General features: G+C 30.1%; 3 protein-coding genes across 5 annotated transcripts; all 3 read right to left on the bottom strand.

The window, feature by feature from the left end:
• Window positions 1-105: 105 nt before the first annotated feature.
• LOC149885968 (uncharacterized) lies at window positions 106-1905 on the bottom strand. Its single transcript, XM_090092552.1, has 2 exons — window positions 1075-1905; window positions 106-963 (listed from the first exon to the last, which is right to left on the bottom strand). Exons 1-2 carry the CDS (start codon window positions 1685-1687, stop codon window positions 815-817), a joined length of 762 nt encoding a protein of 253 aa, XP_089948678.1. The 5' UTR covers window positions 1688-1905; the 3' UTR covers window positions 106-814.
• Window positions 1906-2667: 762 nt separating this feature from the next.
• Window positions 2668-8942, bottom strand: LOC149885967 (uncharacterized). The gene is made up of 3 exons (XM_090092553.1): window positions 6498-8942; window positions 3466-3681; window positions 2668-3260 (listed from the first exon to the last, which is right to left on the bottom strand). The coding sequence occupies exons 1-3, from the start codon at window positions 6649-6651 to the stop codon at window positions 3235-3237; spliced, it is 396 nt and encodes a 131-aa protein (XP_089948679.1). The 5' UTR covers window positions 6652-8942; the 3' UTR covers window positions 2668-3234.
• Window positions 8943-10226: 1284 nt separating this feature from the next.
• LOC145184218 (cerebellar degeneration-related protein 2-like) lies at window positions 10227-15290 on the bottom strand. Of its 3 annotated transcripts, none has more exons than XM_090092544.1 (4): window positions 14547-15290; window positions 12600-13024; window positions 11673-11808; window positions 10227-11555 (listed from the first exon to the last, which is right to left on the bottom strand). In XM_090092544.1, exons 2-4 carry the CDS (start codon window positions 12771-12773, stop codon window positions 10582-10584), a joined length of 1284 nt encoding a protein of 427 aa, XP_089948670.1. In that variant the 5' UTR covers window positions 12774-13024; window positions 14547-15290; the 3' UTR covers window positions 10227-10581. The 3 variants fall into 3 exon arrangements, with proteins under 3 accessions (XP_089948670.1, XP_089948669.1, XP_089948671.1); XM_090092543.1 differs by having other exon boundaries at window positions 12600-12712; window positions 14547-15284; XM_090092545.1 differs by lacking the exons at window positions 12600-13024; window positions 14547-15290 and adding an exon at window positions 11973-12266.
• Between the last annotated feature and the right edge of the window lie 4771 nt (window positions 15291-20061).

Below are 20061 nucleotides of genomic sequence, written 5' to 3'. Positions count from 1 at the left end.
CTTCAACAACTTCTTGTACAAAAGCAAAGTTACCATGCTTAAGTAAAATACATGAATCACTTGATAAATGCAATTTTGCTGTTATTTTTATTTCATTTTGATTACTTTCTTTTTTTCTTCCTACTAACTTTATTTCTTCTAGTCTTTTTACAACCTGTACTAGCGGGTTAGGTCCACTGCGAACTAGACATTTTAATGATTGTAAGAAATTTTCAAATGGAAAAGAAGACAATTGGTTTAAACTACATTGAAAGTGTCTAACATCATCACCAAGGTGTAACAGATTGTGAACATTATACACACAGAAATTTTGTCCGTATAACTGACCTGACTTTCTAACAAAACTATGCATAAGTTCTTCTGCATACTGTAAAAGAGGCACTTTCTTTTCTATGTTATCAGTTAAATATATAGTCATTGAAATAGACAATGCAAGAAAATGTTGGTAAATATTTGGATTAATTACATCTTTTAAAATAACTGGACCAGTATATAGAAGGAATTGTCTTAGTTCCGTGGCTTTCCATCTGTTAACCTCTGCTAAAGACCTTGGCTTTCGTGCAAATTCTGATGGTATATAGCATCTCATGTTGATTAATAGTTCAGATATCTGATTCAGCTGAATATTAGAAACTTTGCAGCATGCAGGACCCTCTTTCCAAAACTTTAACATTCTTTTTAGCACACCGAGGCAAACAGTATGCATGTAGTCTAAAATAAAACCTGTCACACAGGGGAATGACAGTTCAATTAAGGGTGAAATATTATTCTGGTGAATATCCTTATAAACATATTTTATAAATTCTTCATCTGTTCATTTTCTATAGACAGCTTCATCATTATCATAGACAATACAATTGTCAATACGTCTACCTTTTATTTGACATCTTTCACAAGCATTGTAACCACTATGGCTCTTTATACATTTTAAATAAGACCGAGCTGGTGCATCACAAATAAATGCTAGTATGGACACAGAAAATACCTTATTAATATAGCAAATGTTATCAGACTTCAACTTTTTATATTCAGAAATAAAATCTGATAAAAATTCTTGAACAGAATATGGTTTACCTTTTCCATAAAATAAACATACCACAAAAGGCCTATAGTTTTTAACACAGCACAAAATTGGCCAGAAATTATCAGCTGATGATTTTTTTAATGGTAACCCATCAACATTAACCTTTAGTTCAACTACATGTTGGTCATTAACAAATGCTGGATTTTCCTTTAAAAACTGCACTATTGTATTTTTTAGACCAAAGTAATAGTAACTTCCTCCACATTTGTTTAAACATGGTATAGTTGAAGGAGTCACTTGACGAAGAGTGCGACTATCTTTTGGCAAATTTAAACCATGCTTTCTTAAAATACTGAGCAAACTATCTGCATGCTCTCTGCTACATTGACTATCTACAAGCCAACTAGCTAACTCAGTCTGCAGGTTTTCATTTCTTTTTAGGGCATCAATATTGTTTTCAAGCTCAAGCTCATTTTCTGTACTGATGTCTGTGTCAATATCAAACTCTGAACTTAAATCAGTTACATCACTGAGGCTTAATGTAGGTGAGTGGTCTTTAATTAACACTTTATTGTGATCATGATCACTTTCTGTTTCATTTATAAGCCTTTTCACTTGTTTGCTTATTCTACGATAAGTCTTTAAATAATTTCGTCGAGACATCTAATGCAAAAAGATAATATACATATACCGCCAACAGGGGGTACTTGCAATAAGTGGGGCTTCTGAGAACAACATTAAAAAAATAGTATCAAATAGTTGATTTTCGTAAACTTGTATACAGACTTGTTTACATTTATGTAAACTTATGGCAAAAAAACTTCCATTTATAATTTCATAACCCATTTATAAACTTATAATCTAATTTATAATATTTATAATATAGAAAAGTAAAAAGCTAAAAAATAAAAAATGCAATTTTTTTTTCAATTGAACTGGAGTAGGTACAAACGGCGGGGCGGCGCGGATCATTTAAACGGTACAAACGGCGGGGCGGATCATTTAAACGGTACTAAAGCGAGTTATATTTCATTTAAAAAAACGATTCAGATATAGTTTAAATTCACTAACGATATAATACTTAGAAGGAATTTGCATATTACAATTTTATTAAACGACAAAAAAAAGTATATAAGTTTATAATATTTTATAAATTTTATGAACTCAAAAAACAACGTGATCCTTCAATTTGTATCAAGTGATCCGCCTAATATTATAATTGTTTGAATCGAACTCCTTTAATTTTAATGATTGTTTTGCAAAAAAACAAGGTGATCCGCCAACTTATATCAAGTGATCCGCCTAATATTTTGATTATTTGAATCAAACTCCTTTAATTTTAATGATTGTTTTACAAAAAAACAAGGTGATCCGCCAATTTATATCAAGTGATCCGCCTAATATTTTGATTATTTGAATCAAACTCCTTTAATTTTAATGATTGTTTTACAAAAAAACAAGGTGATCCGCCAATTTATATCAAGTGATTCGCCTAATATTTTTATTGTTTAAATGAAATTCTGTAAAGTTAAATGATTGTTCTACAAAAAAAAAACGTGATCTGCCGATTTATATCAGGTGATCCGCCTATTGTTGTCATCGGCCAGAGTGAATGTTTATTGCTTAAAAACAAAATCTTACTTGAAATTCTTTTTTTCAACTGCTTATTAAACTGCTTATTCATCAAAATACTCTTCTTATCACAAAATTCTTTTTCTTTTTAAAAATCCTCTTTAAATCTCTTAAAAATTCTTTTCTCTTAAAATCCTCTTTAAATCTCTTCTTCTAACAAAAACTCCAACTTCCTAGATTCTTTCTTTTTTTTGAGCTTTTATAGTTTTTGCTTGTTTTCCTGTTGCGATATCTTTTCATTTATTTATATGGCAGGTTGATGAGTCTTCATGTTTACGTCTTTTCTCGGTTATTGTTTTTAACTTAATTCTTTTTGCTTTATCATTTATTGATGTGAAGAGTGGACGAGTCATCTTGTGGGTATCTTTTCTGATCGTTGTTTTTAACTTTTCTTATTATCGCTTTATCATTTACGAGTCTTCGCGTTTACATCTTTTCTCAGTTGTATTTAACTTTTCTTCTAACGCTTTATCACTTATTTATGTGAAGAGTTGGTGAAACTCTGTAAAGTTTAATGACTGTTCTACAAAAAAAAAACGTGATCCGCCGATTTATATCAGGTAATCCGCCTACTGTTGTCATCGGCCAGAGTGAATGTTTATTGCTTAAAAACAAAATGTTACTTGACAGTGTAAAAAAAACTCAAAGCAAAGTTTGGAATGAAAAAGAGAGGGGGCTACACAACATGAATTTTAATTAAATATATTATTAAAAGATTTTATTTAAAGTAGGTTTTATTTAGTAGTAAACTTACGTAAAACTTTTAAAAGAAAAACAAAAACCATTATCAAAATGCAAGATATATTTACCATGAGGAACTAAAACTGCAAGGTTGTGGTTACCGATGTAATGGATAACAACAAGATCTTTCCGACTCAGGTCACAGTACACAAACTTCTGGAAATCATTTGAAATTCCTGTTGGTATAACTGTGGCAAAATGGATCTTTGTGTAAAGTGGCAGAGCCCGAGGAATTTTACTGGAACCATTTTGCTTCCACCTATACCCATCTGCCCACCAATCGTCTAAAAAATAATAATAATAATAATAATAATATATATTTATATATACACACACATATACATTGCATATACAATAAACAACCACAATATTTACATGCAACATCACTTGGTAACAAATAAGGAGAATTTAAACTTTTGTGTGAACTAAAAAGAGCATGATTTAACAACTCATCAATTGTATAGTTAGTAGGTTCCACAGTATAAAATAAAAATAGATATGGCAGGCAAAAAGGTGGAAATTGCTGGAATTATTTAAATTGCTTTATACATGGAGAACAACTTCACATCATATAAATTAAGTGACAGTAATCAGGACAACCAAAATTGTTGAGTAAAAAGAGCAAAAATATAAGCAAACAAACAAAGTTCAAAACATGCAGAGGTAATAATAAAAAATACAGCTGAGAACAAACCAAGTTTATACCAAGGTACAAATTCCTTATAAACAAAACAGAAAATTTATGGAACATATTCAGGGTGTTAGCTAGCCTAATCATTAGCCAAATGGCACCGAGTATACTGTAGAATTCCCAATGGGTTTAAAGTTTCCAAAATTCAATACCTCTTTTTTTTTTTTAGTAGTAGTAGTGGTAGTGGTAGTGGTAGTGGTAGTGGTAGTAGTAGTAGTATAGTAGTAGTAGTAATCTTAGTTGGCCTCATTTTACGATTTGCCTAGCTCTGGCGCTACAAATTTTGCCCTCATGTTACAATATTTTGCCTGCGTAACAATATTAAGTTACACAGAATGTTCTCATCTTACGAATCTGCCCTTATGTCACAAAATGTGCATAGCATGAGGGCAAAAACTGCACTCATGTTAAGCTACATAGTAACATCAGGGCATTTGTCATAAAAGTTATTTATTTTAAGATAAACGATTAAGCAAGCAAATAGTCAATTTAAACATGGCAAAGTTTGATGTATTAGTGGAATGATTAAGATTGATATAGTAATAAATTTTTATAATATTGATAATATAGTTAGAACGATAACATATTAATAAATAATATTTATGTTGAACATATATATAATATCTAAAATAAATTGAATAATGATATTGACAATATATTAATTAAGATTGATAATAAAGTTAACTAATACCTTAATCTAACTTTATTATCAGCAATAAACATAAATTTATTGCTACCTAGGTAGTAATTAATCTGCGTTTATTGATAAACCAACAATGTTATTGAACTTTTTGTTGACTAATCATACTAATTAATAATACCTTTGAGGTCCTCATTGATGTAAGTTCCATGTTTTTTTGGTACTATAACTAATAGAGATTTACAGAGATAAAGAATAGAATCAGGAGTAATAAAGTAGCAAGCATGGTAAAGAGATACAACCTTAGCAGATGGTTAAGATCAGAAGTAAGATTTGATCCTAGAAGTCAAAGGGTAGATGACTCATTCAGTACATTACTGTTCATAAATATAGGAAGATCTAGATTTTTGCGATAAGGTTTCCCAGAAAAAAATTTAGTCTTATCTGAGTTAGAGATAATTCTCTATCAAAAAAAGAAAAAATATTATAATTTCATTTTCATTGCAAAATTATAAGTTTAATTTTATAAAAAAGTTTTGAAAAGTTATAACTTTGAAAATATGTCTCACCCATTTTAGGGCTAGAAGTTTGGGTTACATGAGGGCTTCGAACCGGGATTATAGATATATTTCTGTTTATCATAAAATATATTCCTGGCTAACACCCCAACATTGCCAACAAATGTAAACAGTTTCAAGAACAAATTAGACAAATATTTAGCATTAAAAAAATTAACTTAATGAGTTTTAATAGTAATAAAAATTTTTAATACTAAAAAAAAGTATAAAAAATTTAAACAAAAATTACTTTTGGTCTTAAGTCTTCTAAGTAGTTTTTGTTTAAATTTTTTATTCTTTTTATTAATATATACCTATATTATCAAAAGTGAGTTGTCAAAGTGAGTTTCTAATTCACTCGCTGTTAACACATAGATATGTGTTAACAGCGAGTGAATTAGAAACTCACTTTATATACTACTACTAAATCATATTTTATATACTACTACTAAATTATATATACTACTAATAAATTATAATTATAATAATGATACACATTTTATATACTACTACTAAATTATAATAATATTTTTAATAATATAGCAGTTACTATATTGTTATAATTTATGATTGTTTTCAGGCAAGTACAATGAAAGCACATTGGTGCTCACATTTTAAAATCATAACACAGATACTTTTAAACAGCATGTATAAAAAAGGTCATTTAAAAACCTACAGATTATTTTCTATAGCATGTCTTACACTGACATAATATAAAATAGACACAAGCATGTAAGTTTGTTATGGAGCCATTTTACAATAATAAATAAATCTTCAAATAAATTATAATAGGAAAGACAATTTTTAGCTTCAAAAAAATGTTGCATATTAAATGACATCTTGAAAATATTCAATATAATATTAAATGACATTTAGAAGTCCTTACATATTTATTAATAAGATATCTTGCTTTACTATAGCATAGCCTTAAGTAAAGGATAAACTATGCCTAAGTAATGTTAGATTTTACTTTAAACATATTAAAAGAAACAAAGCTATATACAGTCTTGTAGACTACATGTAGGCTACAGTCTACATTGTAGATTACAGGTATAACTTCTTTAAAGTCTAACTTTACTTTAGGCATCGTAATTGATTTTTACTAGTATAATCCAAAAACTATGCTATTTACTACATTATACTATTTTAGTATACAAATATATTTTAAAAATACAAATACTATACAAGTGCACTGAAATATTGCTGCCTAACCTTTTTCATGATTCACTTGTATGACATAAACTTCGCCTGCCTTAGGATTGTTGAGTGTAGTTGTTCTATCTTCATTATTGCTCTTGGCGATAAGATTTGCAATAACCTCTATTTTAAGGTGCTTTATGCTACCTATCAAAACAGGCACAGCCATTTACTAAAAAGTCATCATAAAAAAATTTAGCAGTATGTTTGTTCAGGTTGAATTCGTTAGCAGATATTAAACTATTAAAAGTGCCGTGTCACTTGAATGATCCGCTCCGCTGATCCGCCCCGCCCCGCCGTTTGTACCTACTCTTGAACTGCTGTAATTTAAATAAAAACTAACTATGAATAGTTAACTAACGATGTATCAACGTTTTTAAAACGTTGAATTGTAACGTTAGCGCGCGCAACCTATACGCAACGTTTTGATAACGTTTTTTGCCGGCTGGGTAATTTCAAAAAAGTTATAAACAATTTAAGCCATGCGGTTTTTGAGGTCCCCTTCTAAAATATAGCGAAACTTTACTGAAAAAAAAAAGTAAGATAAAAATACCAAAATACTTCTAAACCCCTGGGAAGAACTTTTACCATGTAAAAGCATATAAGAAAGCAAAATAAAGTTAAATTATTTGTTTTGTACAAAAGATAAGACAAAAGAAAAAATCATGTGTTTTTTGGGGCCCGTCTACCTGTACCGGCGTGCCGGTAATCATCAGCCAAAATACATAATGAAAAAAACGTTACAAAAAGAGAACATTAAAGAAAAACGAAAAAACCGTTAAAAATGTAGTTAAAAAAGAATTGTTCTTATTAATGGCTTCAAATTAGTCTTTACTGTCAAATGACGCAAGCATGTATTTATTCATATGCCTACACTTATTTACCAGCTCTTGCTTTTTATTTAATAAATTTGCGCCTCTACAGATGGCAATTTCAGTTTTTTCATTTAAACATAGAGCGCATCTTCTTGTGCTTGGTTGATAAGGTTGGCATTTCCTGATTATACTCCATTTAATAAAAGGTTTTCCGTTTTTTTCTTTTATGCGCCACACTTCCTTGGATAGTTCGGTGTCGTTTTTGTATTTTATAGTATTTAACGACTTAATGTGGTTTGCATAACGTAATTTAAAAGGTGGTTCACTTATGCCAATATATATTTTATCTAAATAGTTCGGAAGGTCTGAAGAAATAACAGCTTTGTAAAGTATGTTTTCTGTTAGGCAAATTTGATTTAGGGGACAATGCAACCTGTTGATACAATTGCAGGATTTCTTATTTTGATCTTCAATATCTTCGATGATTTTTTGGTTATGCCAGTTTATTATAGATTTTAAATTCGGCATGCAGCTGTAGCTGATTTTCAAAGTGTTTCTATTGAATATTTTGTTCAAAATATGCTTAGATGGAAAATGTTTGTCTACCAAATCAAGAAATGATTTGCCAACTTTTGTGATCACATTTTTGCTAAATGGTGGGTTGAACCATATAATGTTACGCTTTCGATTATACTTCTTTCTAGTATTATTAGGAGTATTGTTATATTTTAATTTATGACTACATCCTGCTTTATTTAATGCCTCCTCATAACACTTAATCGCTTTGCCGAATATTTTCTCACTGGATGAAAGTCTTGATAATCTGCGTTCCAATGAAATGGGTATTTGCTAAACAATATTCGGAGGATGGTTTGATTCCTTATGAATATAGTTTATTTGATTCCCTGGCTTGCTATAGGGTTGGTAAGTAGAATCGTTTAAGTTCAAAGTAATATCTAGGTAGTTAACGATTTTAAGATTGCATTTAATTGTAATGTTTAATCCATATTCTTTAAGCATTTTTGTGATTGTTTTCTTGACTTTTTCCAATTCTGGGCCACTTAGATTTTCAAAAACCGCCAAACCATCGTCTCTGTAAATACCTATAAAATTTTTATTATAAAACGGATGATAGCTTATCTAACAGAAATAGCCGCACTAATTCGCAAACTTTAGCCCCGTCAAACGCCCCCATTGTTACATCAAATAAACCGCATCCTTTTTTCATCCATGTCTCATTTCTATGAAACAGAAGAGATTTTCTAGAGTGGTATACTATTCTTTTTTCTTCAGCTGTAATAGAAACGAATTTCTAAGCAAAGGAAATCACTATTCTCAACAGTTCTTCACTGATTGTTGGATAAAAATCGTTAATATCAAAAACGACGAATTTCTACAGCTTCTTATTCGGAATGCTTTTAAACCAATCTATTACGTTCTGCGTGTTTTTCCATTGATTTAGATTCAACGTGCCCCTTATATTATTGCTTATTTCGTCTAAAATAGATTTGCTTATTTTTCCCAACTCGTTTTTTGCAGGATTTATTAACCGTACGCTAGGGTTATTTACAAAATTCTCTTTGTGATCTTTAAGTGTTATAAAAGCGCTAGTTTCACCATTTATATGCATCTTATCTAATTCAGTTGTGCCTGCCATGATTTCCTTACCTTCGGCATTTATTCTGTTCTCAATATTATTATTAACCTTTTATAACTTGTTGTAATGGAGTTAGTTATCAGCTTTTTGTACTCATCTTTCTTTAATCTGTACAAATTAGATGACTTGTCTGCATGTGTCATTGTAAGCGTCGAATTCCTCTTGTTTTTTGTGTCCCTTTTTATGCTTTGTTGGAATGTACTGCGTACCTTTCTAAATTTAATAAATTAAATCTAATTAATATATGCTTAATTGCCAGTGTGCGTGTGTATGACACACTCATACACACGCACACTGGCTAGAGAGTATATTAAAGGTACTTTAATGTATATATATATTAATGGGTTATTTTTACTACCATAATGGCTGACTTTATTAAACCTTTGGAAGAAAAAAAGCCAAGAATTATGCGTTTTACTTTTGGAAGTAATCATATTTAGCACATCTAGATAATATATACAATTGGGAAGGATTAACTTTTAAAACCGGTAAAGATAGACAAAATGACATCTTGACTCGACTTGAAGATTTATAATATATTTGAACTAAAATTTGGCATTAAAAAAAAAAAAAAAATTGGTATATTGTAAAAAATATCGTTATTATACCGATAAATATCGTTATTCTCGTTATTTTTATGTATTCCGATAAACCGATAAAAAAAAAGCCGATATATCGTTTCAAACGATAACTAAACCGATATTATCGTTTCATAGTCAAACTCATATCATTTGATTTCGTTATCGTTTCATATCGTTATCGTTTCATAATAATAACGATACGCAGACCTTTAATTAGTAAGGGTCTGCGTCTCGAAATCGTTTTCTCGAAATGAACCGGAACAAGCATAACGAGACGAGGAATGTCCCGGAATAAATTGACGAATAAACTGTCCTGGAATAAAGTTATAAACCGGGACAATAAATTTTCTTTCGGAATTTAAAAATTGTGTCCCGGATGTAATCGTCTCATCTCGTCTCGAATAAAAAAAATAACGAGACGCAGATGCTTATTAATCAGTACATTACTTATGCAACATCTTATAAAACTGGGAACGAAGTTGTGCTGCTTAAATAAAGGTAATATCAGAGCAGTAAGTTACAAATTCAATTACACGAAATAAAACTCTTTAATGCGTACAAAAAGCAAGGATACTTTTTCTTACCAAAGCAAATTTATTACGGGTTTTTGCAATTTACTCTTAAAGATCACTTTTAATCAGGATTTTTGTTAAGGATTTCCACAGGGGAAACGGGTACAATCCTTCTTGTGTAGCTGATTGTCAAAAACTTTCTTTTCTATGACTTTAAAAAAACTCCAACAGCACTAAAATAATACAAATTTTCTTTTTTAAATTTAAAGTATAAAAAGTGAAAAATGACCAAACAGCAGCAAATAAATACTTCTTTCAAAATCTATTATACAAAAAATATACTTCTAAAATAATTAAAATTTTAAAAAGTACTCCATATTTTATCAATACTTTGAAATAAAAAGTATGAAATAGAAAAGTATTAAAATAAATAAAATCCAGTAGAAAACCTTTAAGATTTTTACAATTGAAATTATAAAAGACTAAAATATATTTTCGTTTTCAAGATTACCTCCATAAAATAAAATAAAATTTTTATAAATGAAATTCTTTTGATTCTTTTATTTTATTAAAGATATCAGAAAACATCCTCTTATAATCCAAATCAACATTTTTAAAATTATTCGCCGATCCTTTTAATGTTTCTGGGTGATTCATCTCTTCATTGTTGACAAATAGATCAACATTTGGAGTTTCATTAAGAGTATTTAACAAACCATTTTTCTTTATCGGTGACAAAGGAGAAATTTTTGATGTGAAATCAAAAGATAGCGTCTGTATTGCATGCTGAACTTTCCTCACTTTTTCTGGGTTCTCACTCAGCTTCTCTTTGTTTTGAAACTTTTCTAGCAACTCCTCATAACGCTTTACTAAGTCAGCATAATCTGTATCAAGCTCACTCAAAAAAGAACTGCTATTTTCAGAAGATAACACATTGGTAATTAAGTTAGGAGCTCTTAAAACATTAGTGCACTGTTTATTAATATTGTTAAGAAATTCACAGGATTTTGCTTTAACCATAACACAACCTTTTTTTTTGCAAACTCCAATGCAATCATCAAACTCAATAGAATGCTTTAGGGAAAATGCTTTTGCAAGACGCCTATAATTCTCTTCCCTCTGAGCAAACATTTCCCACTCACAAATTTCTTGATGTAGTGAAGATATCTTTTTCTGAAGAATGTCATTTTCATGCAAGATATCCTCCATATGTAGTTCAACTTCCTCCTTTTGAAGTTTTGCAATATTTAACTGAACCTTTAGCTCTGAAATATACATGTGTAACTGATCTATTTGTTTTTCAAAATTTGATAACTTTTCATCATCTTGTTGCAGAATATTATTGATCTTAGCTGTTTGAGGTTCTGCTGTATGATTGATCTCTTTAGTTACTTCTCCAACATTGTCATTTATATGAATTTCAATGTTTAAATTATTCAATTCTACACTCAACTCCTCTTGCTTTTTCTCTAGTGTATGTATATGCTCCCAAAGACGAGCATTCTTACCTTAAGAGACGAAGATATGAATTTTAAAAAAGTGAAGAAAAAAAAAAAAAAAAAAAAAAAAGACCTTAAGTAATTGAAATTGGTTGAGGAATAATTTTTCCTTATATACATAGTTACCTATCAACAATTTACACTCAATCTTGTATTGTTCACATTTGTCTGTAAGTTGTTGATTTGCTGCTTCGAGTTGATCATAAGATTGATTGCAAAGCTCCTTTTCTTCTCTTAGGATCTCAACTTGGTTACAATAAAACTAAATAATAGAAAATATCAATAAATATCAATTAACAAATATAAATGAATAAACAATGAATAGATAAATATCAATGAATAACAGATTTTTTAAAAAATGAGGATTTTGGACAAAAAATATTTCTAAAACTTTTTGCCCAAAATTTACAATAGTAGGTCCCAAACCTCTGTATCTTTCAAAATTCTTGCCAGTCAAAGCTTTTTATTTGATATGTTTTGTCACATTGGTGTATATTTTACATAAATCTGCCTAAGGAAAATTATTATACCAGTGTACAGCTTTTAAAAAAACTAAAGGATATTTTACATCAAAAGAATTCAGTCTCAATTTTTAATTCAACTTTTACATAAAAAAAAATTAGCATCTAAACTTTTTAGAGTTGATTTTTACATTAAAACAAAATATTTGTTGTCAAATTGACTTTTGCAATTTTATTACAAAAATTGTTTTTTACATTTGAAACAAAAAAAGGAATACTTTTGACTCTACAAAAGGAACACTTAAAGCTGCAATCTGAATATAAAAAATATAAAAATATTTGAAAGGTGAAAAAAAAATTGTGTTAGTCAAAATTGAAAATGAATATTTCTTCTTTTTAGAAACTGATCTTTCATAACTGTTTACTTGAAAAGTTTATAAATTTTAAAATAATTTAAGGCATACATGTATTATACATTTATACCAAATTTTGACTATAAATATTAATTTTGGCTTGTCTGTCACTTTCATTCTTAGCTCTCGGCAATAGGTTTAAAAAGTTGGAGACTACTACTCTACAACACAATTTTTACTTTAACTTGCTCTGCTTGTTCCTCTGCATATTCTTGAGTGCTTTTCAATGCTAACTCCAGTTCCTTATTTTTTTCTAACAAAGCTTGACCGATCTCAGCAGCAAGAAGCAAGTCTATAATAATATATATATATTTTTTTAATACAAAACGCTCTTTTAGCGTGAAATAAAGCATATATCTTTATCTGCAACTCTGAACTTAACATTTTGTTTGTAAGCCTATAATGGAAATACTTAACAAATTCTGCTATAAATGAATCTAGCTGTCAAAATTGATTTTACAATATGGAAACAAAAAGTATACTTAAGATAAAAGAACTACTAATATTTCAGTTTGTCCAATTTATACTTATCTTTAGTTAATTCAGCCTTTTTGGACTGTAAACCGTGTTGTAAACTCTGTTCAAAAACTTTAGCTTTAACTGCCTAAAAATGATATAAAATTCCTTGAAAATATCAGCCTCTAATTATTCAGGAACATCATTCAAATTACTTGACAGTAATGTTGTTGGTACTACAACTTTAATGGACCAAGCAATCTGTTGATATAAAACACAGTTGCAGAGTCAAGCTTGATGGTAGATTCATCAATCACAATTGTGTTTTGGAACTGAGTAAGTATGAGCATTGATTATTTTCTCACAGTAAAGCTGACAATAGACCTTTATCAATTACTCCTGCAACAAAATATTTTCTGGATGAGTTTTTACAATAGTTTTTAGCTTGAACACTAGTTCATTAAATAGTAAGTAATGCTATTCAAGTTCATAGCATTAGTTTATGAAGAAAAAAATTCTAACTTCATCAAAATACAAAGTATGATACTTTATGATGAGCCAAGAAAGACCACATTTAAAATGAACCTATCTAAATAGTGGTTTAAGAGGATGATCTTGACATAAGTTTTGAAATTTGTTTAAGTTTTCTTAGCTACAGATTAAAATTTATTGGCAAATAACAATATGTGTAAACCAGTGTTGCCCTGTTGAACTTTTAAACAATCACCAATCAGATTAGCCTCGTTAATTTGATGGCTGCTTAAATCTTTCATCACACCATCACTTATATCAACAACTTTTTGAGAAATATGTTTCAAGTTCACAATAGTTAAAGCTTTTCAAACCAACTTTAATGCAGTACTAGTTTTACCTGGTGATGGTCCACAACCAATCACAGAAAAATACATGCTGAAAGAAATCACTGTACTCTTCTTTTCTACTGATTCCAAATACTTGAAGTGAAATTATTTTTTGCTTCCATCAAAGTCAATACAAATATTTCTCTGACTTCAGCAGCATGTTTTTTAACTTCTTTTTTTGGATTTGGTATTGCAAACAATTATCTCTTCATCACTGAATATTTCAAAGAATAAACCTTTTATGTCTGTACTTGATTTTTTGATAATCCTTCATTTAAATGCAATTTATTTTAGAGGGTTTTATAAGTTTAAAAGAGATTCAGTTGTTAAAAAAATAATTTTCTATAAAAAATGTATGTATGTAATGTAATGTAATGTATGGATACATACATACATACATACATACATACATACATACATACATACATACATACATACATACATACATACATACATACATACATACATACATACATACATACAAACATACATACATACATACATACATACATACATACATACATACATACATACATACATACATACATACATACATACATACATACATACATACATACATACATACATACATACATACATACATACATACATACATAACGCTTAAGTTCTTTTAAAATTTATCTCAGTAATAAATTGAGTTAGTTAGTTTTTTCAGTGCAATAACAGTGTATTGTCCAAAACTTACATCTACGATTAAAAATTATAACCTAACCTAATTACAAAACTTTGAGATTAATATTACTAAGTTCATAAAAGTAATAAAATGAAGTATTTAATTAGCATAAATACCTTGGTCTGATGCCGATACATCTGATTCTTTCAAATCAATATTAGTTTTAAATATTGTTCCCATGTTCGAATCTAAAGGATTTCAGTTGTAAGTGTTTATATTCCACTTATATCCATTTGAAAATATATTGAAACATAACCGTGCTGCGTTCGAAGTCGATTAAAATCTCCTTGAAAAAAGTCTTTTGTTTTTTAATCACGTCATCGGAATACCGAATGTGATGCAGCTGGTTTATTTACCAAGTTTGTGATATTTCCTTCTTTTTAGGTACGAAAGTAGGAAATTAAGTCAACAGAACAAGAAAATGACCAACGATGGCCTGAAATAAACACTTTTAATGGTTTTTCCCTAACAAAATTACAATTACTGAGAAACACAGAACCCCATGAAAAATCTTTAATTTTCTGTTACTAAAAAGTAAAGTACCATGATATTCAAACTGAACTATAAATAGTGAATACAACAGGCATATGACTGTGACCAACCGACAAATAAGTACAACGATAGCATCATCTTTTTTTCTATGGTTGCGATTTGTATTATGAACGATGCAGATAATTTTCGAATTTCCCTTATCTTTCTGATTATATACAACCCTCAACAGTTGATATAGAAGACGGGCGACAACTTTTGGTGTTCCATCAACTTTAACTATGATAGATGGTGAAGTTTGTAGCGCAATCACTTATGATAAATGGTAAAGTTTGTAGTGCAATCGCTTAGACATCTTCTCGAACATTCATTTTTAAAGCAGCTAAAATGAATGATGTTAATACAAACAACTTCTCGTATAAACTTTTAACACCGCACCCTGGGATTAGGTGTTTTTTTGAATACTTTTCGCATATTTACATACTCACATTGAAAAACAAAAAGTGAATGAAAAAACAGAACTTGACATCAGGAAGAAGAAAACACAGAATGAATTCTTTCAAAGACTATTTTCAGTATATATTACATCTACAGTATATATTACAAGGTGGGACAGCAAAACTTAGATTATCTTGAGCAATTTTTTAAAGTTATTTTATCGATTGTGTATAATAATGTAATTTTTTTCTTTTTCAAATTGAAAGATTGAAAAATTAGTTTCAAAAGTAGTTTCAATGAAAGGATAAACTATGCCTAATCAGTAAGCTAAAAAACAACAAAGTACAGACTTGCTCATGGTGCATAGGAACATGCTTTAAGACCTTGTAACACATCCCCAGAAACTTTTTTTTTGATTATCATCAGAAAACATTTCCGCATTCAAAAAATGTAAACGAAAACTTTTTTTAGTGGAGGCCTGGGCAGAAATCATATATTTTAGGGGAGTGTCTAGGAATTTTGGCTGTTCAAGATAGGTAACTAAGAGGCATGGGGCATACTCAAACGCCTAGTATGCTGATACTGATGCCGAATGAGGATGACTTGCAAAAAATTAGGGTAATTGGAGCTAAACCAACCCCACCCCGACCCCTAACTGCCCCCTTCCTAGAACAACGTCTCCTTTAATCATAACTTTTTTTTTTGTTCTATCATAAACTAGATCTAAATTTATCGACAGATTTCAAATTTCATCAAAAAATCTCTTTTCGTTTAAGATTTATAACCATGCAAAGCTTAAAATTACCTCCAATTACCCATGAAATAACTTTAAATGGTCTTAATTTTTACACGAAAATTTTTTTTTGATGTAATTTGAAATCTGTTGATGAATTTTGATCTAATTTAATACAAAACGAGCAAAAAATTGAAAGGGCTTTTTAGGAACCATATCCTAGGGGCAGTGGCGTATCTAGGGTAGGGCAGGCAGGGCACGTGCCATGGGCGCCAGCCTGAAAGGGGCGCAAAAGAGGCTTGGTTGCGATACAAAAAGCGAGAATTATATAAAATAAATTAAGAAATAATATATCATATAAAATGAATATATTATATAAAATAAAGTTTGTGTCATCATTTATTAAAAAATTGTAATTAAGTACTTTATCTGGGGGAAGAGGGGCGCGAGATCGATGTTTGCCCCAGGCGCTATTTACCCTAGGTACGCCACTGCCTAGGGGGGATTCGGGAGATTGTTTCGAATACCACAAAATCATACCCATGCCCCTGTATTTATATTTTCAGAAATGTTTGTGATAGGTTTATCAATTTTTCTTTTAAAGTATTTTAAAATGTTTGTTTAAAATTGAAATTTACAGGCAGATATATAATTTTAATTACTTTCTCTTTATATCTTTATTGAAATAAAAACAAAGTAAAGCAACCTTTAATTACTAACAATTGGTAAAAGCTAGCAGTTGCTAATTGTTAACAGTTGCATAATAACTCCTCACACGCGTCGATGTACGAACTGAAAGCATGTTTGTGGCCATTATATTGACATTTGATTGATATGACCGATATATCATGCCAATATTATCAATTCATATCAGAAGTTTTTATTTGAAGCATTCATTTAAAATGCCTAAACATGCAAAAGAACATTGGTGATTTTGTTAAAAAGTTTTGCATTTGCTGCTTCAGGATAGGAAAGGATTTAAGACCAATAAATAATGCTAAAACAAGTTATTTAAATCTAAATAAAAAGAAAAATGACTACTCAAATCTTATCAAAACTATATTCTGGAAAGGTTATTCAGCGGATAATCCTGACCTTTCCACCATGCTTTGCTCGAAATGTAGAAAAAACGTTGTTGTTTTAGTTATTATAGTTGCAATACATATGCTATAAAGTTTAGACCTGAATACCAGAGTTATCAGAGGGAGAAAATGTGAATGCTTTAATTGTGAAAATGGGTGCAAATCAAAAATGGAAAAAAAATTGACCTCTATGTTGAATGTGTGTCGGGAAAACTTGTTTATCAAGGCGCTGAAGATGTTTCAAATAAACCTGCAGAAAGACTACTTTGTCAAAATTGCTATGCACAATTCCTGAGAAGTGAGCCAGGACGGAAAAGTGTGGAATCTGGTTTCAATATTGAGAACAACGAGATTATTGGAAAATTATTTGATGATGATAAACTCTCATTGCTATTAGAGTTAAATGAAAGCAAAGAGGTTAGTAAACTATTAACAAAAAAATATTTTTGATAACTAGATTGCAATCCGTATCATTTTGATCTTTTATGGATGTATAGTTGGTAAAAAAGATACTCCAATTGTGTATTGAGATGACATTGAAGAGTTTGTAGCAATGGTACTCCATCACAGAAGTCAAGGAACAAATGATGTTAATATCAAATTAGGTGTAGATGGAGGACAGGAATTTCCTAAAGTTACACTGTCAATCACCCTAAAACCAGAGTTAAAAGATAATAACATTCCAGAGAAACTGAGCAAGTGTGAAGGATTTTAAAGATTCAAGTGTCTACAAAACTATTATATTGGCCATTTTCCTTCATTGAACGAAAAGTACCATAATTTGTAGTTTACTTTGGATAAGTTGAACATTTCATCCTTAGATTACACAGTATCTGAAGATCTAAACCCAGCAAGCACACGACTTTGAAACAACGTTTAAACAACGTTGATCAACGTTATTTCAACGTTGTTTCAACGTCGTGTGCTTACTGGGAAGGTTTTGCTTCAAACGGTTGGAAAACAAACTGCAACATCAAAGCATCCTTGTCCTAATTAGATGACGTCATCTCATTGACTTTCAAAAAGCTGATCACTATATTCTAGAATCTTTTTGTAGATTGTACAACCAATGGATAGCTGGTAGTGAAATTTAAAAAAAAAGCAAAAAAGTACACGACAACAAAAACAAAAAAATAGTAAAACTAGTAAATATTCCTGGTCCACATATGCTGCCAGGTGTTGTAGACAAAATTTTAAAAGAGATTGAAAAAAATTTATTTGAAAACAAGGAGTGTGAGTTACAGTTTTTTAACCAATATCTGTCTAAGATAAACATCTGCAGAGTGTCCTACCAAGCCCAGCATCGTTTGGAAGGTTATGCTTGCAATAAGTTGCTTAGAAACTTATACAACTTTGAACTGTTTTTTCAGGAGTCTAGTCTTGGAGTTTCCGCTGCCAAATACATTAAAGTACTTAGAGATTTTGAAAGTATAGTCCATGGTTGTTTAGGAAAACATTTAGAGAAGTTCTTTACGATCTATAGAAATTTAAGGGCTACAATTCCTTTGAAGGTACATTCATCTACATGAAAGGTGGAGTCTTTGATAAAAAATAAATTATAATATTAGTAATTAAATGCTCTCTTTCAACATTTGAATTGTAAAATTTGCATAAACTACAATGAATATTTATTAAATAAACTTGCATTTCTTTTGTACTTCTTGTATTCTATAGGCTTAGGTTACTGGACCGAACAAGCTCTCGCATCCATTCATCCGGATTTCAATCAGTTTTGGCTAATGAGAAAAGTTGGAGAGCACAGCCCAATCTATATAGAGGCGCTAAAAAACGCGGTTGTTGCTTACAATTACAAGCACTTTTAAAGTAGCTTTCTATTTGCCGGAATGTAGTTTTTAAAAAGTAAAATACTAAACCTCCTATGAACAAACGTTTAGTACGATATTGAAATGTAAAATATCAATTATAATCTAACCATAAAGACCAGAAATTTTTTTTTTTACTGTAATAAAGCCCATTAAAAAATACACCTAGTAAAAAACAATTCATAGTGGAATATATATTATGGAGCTTATAGAGTAGTCGAGGCAAAAAATGGCGACATATTGGAAAAAATACGAAGTTAAAGCTGGTGACCAAGGAATTGAATGAAACTAGATCTTGACAAAAAATTTTATTTCAGCTTTTTCATATTTTGCTATACATTTTTAGTCATTATAAAGTTATCTTTACAGGTCTATTTTATCATTGACAGACTTTATTTACACGAAAAAAGTTCCCAAATCTACAAATGTTTATCTCGGAAAAATGATAAAATCTGTTCTTGTCGACAACTAATTTCACTTACCTTGGTGTAATTTGTGAAGTAATTTGTCAACACGTAAAGTACTTACTTTATCCTGAACAGTCTTGTTAAACAAATTCTATAAAAGTTTCTGTTTTAAATCTATCGGCAGCCATTTTAATAGATATTTTGTTGGCGGGGGAAAATTTAGAGTTAGTCGGAAACTCGCATGGCTCGCTGATTTCCGCGGTCTCTTTGATGTAAAACAATAAGCTGCACGTCCATTTCTTACATGTCCGTAGTTTTAAATTGTTTTAACAGTAGGAAAGAGAACTGTTATTTGAGCAACACATCTGTTCGCAATGCAGCATTCTAGACGAAATTTAAATTGTGATGAATGTGTTGCAATTGTCACTTTGTCCAATGACGGATTAACAATTCGCCAACTTGGTAGAAGATTTGGAGTGCCTCATAATACAGTCGGTAGGGTTCTACATAGGTTTGTAGAGACCAATGATCACGCTAGATGACTTGACCAAGATAGACAACGAGCTACCAATGTCATGGAAGACCGATTTTTAATGCTTCGAACACTGAAAGAACGGTTCACAAATGAAAGATATCTCACTCGTATCATTCGAGAAACC

Source organism: Hydra viridissima, unplaced genomic scaffold (genome assembly GCF_058129835.1).
Source record: "Hydra viridissima isolate aposymbiotic clone 2 unplaced genomic scaffold, HvirCarnegie_v1 scaffold_7, whole genome shotgun sequence".
In the NCBI taxonomy this organism is placed as follows: domain Eukaryota; kingdom Metazoa; phylum Cnidaria; class Hydrozoa; order Anthoathecata; family Hydridae; genus Hydra; species Hydra viridissima.
This window is presented reverse-complemented; position numbering and strand designations above follow the sequence as displayed.

Coding starts and splice junctions, on each gene's coding strand:
- LOC145184218 (XM_090092543.1), bottom strand. CDS start 14,610: ATGGGAACAATATTTAAAACTAATATTGATTTGAAAGAATCAGATGTA. Junction 12,713..14,546: donor TGTATCGGCATCAGACCAAG/GTATTTATGCTA, acceptor ATATTATTATAG/ACTTGCTTCTTGCTGCTGAG. Junction 11,809..12,599: donor AACAAGCAGAGCAAGTTAAA/GTAAAAATTGTG, acceptor TCTATTATTTAG/TTTTATTGTAACCAAGTTGA.
- LOC149885968 (XM_090092552.1), bottom strand. CDS start 1,687: ATGTCTCGACGAAATTATTTAAAGACTTATCGTAGAATAAGCAAACAA. Junction 964..1,074: donor ATGTTTATTTTATGGAAAAG/GTAAACCATATT, acceptor TGTCCATACTAG/CATTTATTTGTGATGCACCA.
- LOC149885967 (XM_090092553.1), bottom strand. CDS start 6,651: ATGGCTGTGCCTGTTTTGATAGGTAGCATAAAGCACCTTAAAATAGAG. Junction 3,682..6,497: donor ACAAGTGAATCATGAAAAAG/GTTAGGCAGCAA, acceptor ATTATTTTTTAG/ACGATTGGTGGGCAGATGGG. Junction 3,261..3,465: donor TGCAGTTTTAGTTCCTCATG/GTAAATATATCT, acceptor TTTGTTTTTAAG/CAATAAACATTCACTCTGGC.